At 28.1% G+C, this 2,882-nt stretch overlaps 1 protein-coding gene across 1 annotated transcript; it reads right to left on the bottom strand.

Moving 5' to 3' along the window:
- Positions 1 to 1,963: 1,963 nt before the first annotated feature.
- LOC136088426 (leucine-rich repeat-containing protein 69-like) lies at positions 1,964 to 2,674 on the bottom strand. Its single transcript, XM_065812136.1, has one exon. The coding sequence runs from the start codon at positions 2,672 to 2,674 to the stop codon at positions 1,964 to 1,966; it is 711 nt and encodes a 236-aa protein (XP_065668208.1).
- Between the last annotated feature and the right edge of the window lie 208 nt (positions 2,675 to 2,882).

Below are 2,882 nucleotides of genomic sequence, written 5' to 3'. Positions count from 1 at the left end.
CTTTTAAAAGGTTTTTTGAGAACCAAGGGTTGAGAAGTCTTTTAGTTTTAATTCGGTTAGTTTTGTTAGGAAAATGCTTGTCGTACAAATTAAGAAATTTATTTAAAAATAGGTTGTAGCTTTTGTTAGCGCATGTCTCGAGATATACAAAGTTCCAATTTATAGAAGACAACTCTAGTTTAAACATATTTTTTGCTTGGGTGGTAAAGATTCTTTTTTTTAAGAATGAATTTTTCTTTAGTATATTTTTTGGTTTTTTGAAAATTGCAAAGACTGGAAAATGGTCACTTATGTCACTTCGAATAATGCCGGATTTAAATGTGGAATGGAAAAGAGTGTTTGTGAAAATATTGTCGATTGCAGAATAACAGTTTTGCGTGATTCTTGTTGGTTTCTTTATTATAGGCACCATTCCAAACTCATTAAAGCGATTGTAAAATTGTTGTATTTTAGTATTTTCACCATATTTGAGATAGTCCATGTTAAAATCTCCAACAAATAAAAACGAGCTATCTTTCTTTTTTTTGCATGCGATTTCAAAAGTCATTTAAGTGATTTTTAAAGTTGTTTAAACTTCCGTTTGGTGGTTGGTATGAAGTTGTTACGATAATATTTTTTGATGGTTTGTTATAAATTTCTAAAGTGAAAGATTCGAATTCTTGCACTAATGAATTTGGTTTAAGCCTTTCTAACAAAAGTTATGCATTTGAAAGGTGAGAAATGTAGTGTAGACAAGAGTTGTAAGATTTGTCTGATTGGAGTTGTTGCAGCTAACACGTGTGCAAAAAAGTTAGTTCTGAAATATTATATGGGGCAGTATAAATTATAGTGAACTAAAAAATCTTTAGAAAATTGATCCTACAAGCGAAAGCATGCTTGCAGGATCATTTTCGGTGCACACAGAAAAAGAGTTTTGTTTAAAAAAACCTTTTTTTCTGTATGCACCGTAAAATCACACTCTGTTTTGTTTGCAAAAACAGGTTCATTCTGAACCTCTATTAGGAAAATTTAAAGCCTTTAACGTCTATAAACTTAAAATACATCAAATTGTACTCTTAACTCATGTTTAAAATAAGACATGAACTTTCTCCTATTATATTTAGGTCTTATTTTAGTAAAATTTCTCACAAACACGCTACTAAATTTTCAATTAATAACTTTGTTGTTCCAAGAACTCTAAAAGAGGATTGGTTATAAGACATTTTTCGTCTTCTTCTTGCTCCAGCTATCTTATATATTCATGCGATTTATTTTATTTTAAATATTATTTCACAACAAACAAAAAATCTATAAACACTTTTCTATTGAGTATTTTTCAGAAATGACACGAATACCAATTTTTTGTATGTGCTTGTATGCACATACAAAAAATGCAAGTATCAAATAAAGGTGATTCCGAAAAAAATTACTGTCACAGCTTGCTGGAAACAAAGAACTCCTTAAAAATGGACACTCTTGTAATGGTGTTAATTTAAGCCTTTATAGGCTTAAGAGTATAATAGCAAAAAAGGTTAAGCGCATCAGGCACGTACAAAAAAAGCGCCTTAACTAGGTTGGGATGTCTTACGAAGGTACCAAACCACAATTTTGGGAAAGTTAAAGTTAATTAATATTTGTGTTGATTCAATGCAGAATTATTATGGCATGACAATCAGAAATAACAATTTTTTATGAAAACAAAAAATTTTTAATTTTTATAACAAGCTTTATTTACCTGCTTTATTTGCCTGATTTGCTTCATTACTATGAACGTTATATATTATTATTACGTCATCAACTATTATTATTATGTTGATTTATACATTTGTTAAACACTCACTATACAAGTAACTTAAGTTAAAGTTTCGTCAAGATAAACAAAAAATCTTAAGTTAAACTTTTTTTTTTCTTTTTTTTTTTCTTTTTTTTTTTCTTTTTTTCTCAAGATTTTCTTTCAAAAATTAAGAGTTGAATCTTTTGATTTTTAAATTTTAAAAATTGTCAACTTGCGCAGAAAGTCTGGAAGATTGGGATTTAAAGCAATCACATTGTTTTCGGATACGTCAAGTTCTTCAAGATTTTTTAAATTATCGAGTTCTTTCGGAAGATAATTTATCTTATTTTTAAATAATGTTAATACTCGAAGTTCTTTTAAATACTTTACGGAAGGAAACTCATTTAAACAATTACCATCCAAATTTAATATCTCTACATTTTCTAAAGCATTACAATTTAATACAAACCTTTTAATTTCGTTGTAACTAAAGTCAACTTTTTTAAGTACCTTCATGTTTGGCATAGTAACCGGCACTGACCAAATTCTATTACAACTGAGGTTTAAAATTTGAAGACAACTTAAGGAAAATATTTGCACAGGAATAAACTGAAAGTTGTTGTTGCACAAATTCAATTCGGTTACGTTTACAAAGGATGTTACTTCATTTGGTAAAATTGTGAGATAGTTTGAATTCAATCGTAGCACTTTAATTTTTTTATTAACTTTGGTTAAAGTTGTTTTATGTAAATGGCGTATCTCTTTCATACTCAAATCAAGTTCTCTATCGCCTTTTTTGTTTTTTTTAACATTTATTTTTAACCTTTGATTAAAAATAATTTCCTGCTCGTTTTGTTCGGCAACACTTGTGCTTAAAACAAAGTTTTCTTTGTGAAGTAGATCTGATTTCATTTGGCCCATGTAACTAAAATTGAGCATCAATACAAAACGAAAAGTTAATAAGATAATTCTAGAAACTTTGTCAACTTCAAAGTTTGTAAAGTAAAAATAAATTTCAATTTTCTGAAAGCAGATCGATTAAATTTAACGTAAACGATTGTTATAAAATTAATATTAACGATTATCTCCACCTAGATGATTTTATCTCCACTTTGATGATGAGAATTTA

This window comes from Hydra vulgaris, chromosome 12 (assembly GCF_038396675.1).
Source record: "Hydra vulgaris chromosome 12, alternate assembly HydraT2T_AEP".
NCBI lineage: Eukaryota > Metazoa > Cnidaria > Hydrozoa > Anthoathecata > Hydridae > Hydra > Hydra vulgaris.
This window is presented reverse-complemented; position numbering and strand designations above follow the sequence as displayed.

Bases quoted from the DNA above. Each gene is read 5' to 3' on its own strand.
- LOC136088426 (XM_065812136.1), bottom strand. From the start codon at position 2,674: ATGGGCCAAATGAAATCAGATCTACTTCACAAAGAAAACTTTGTTTTA.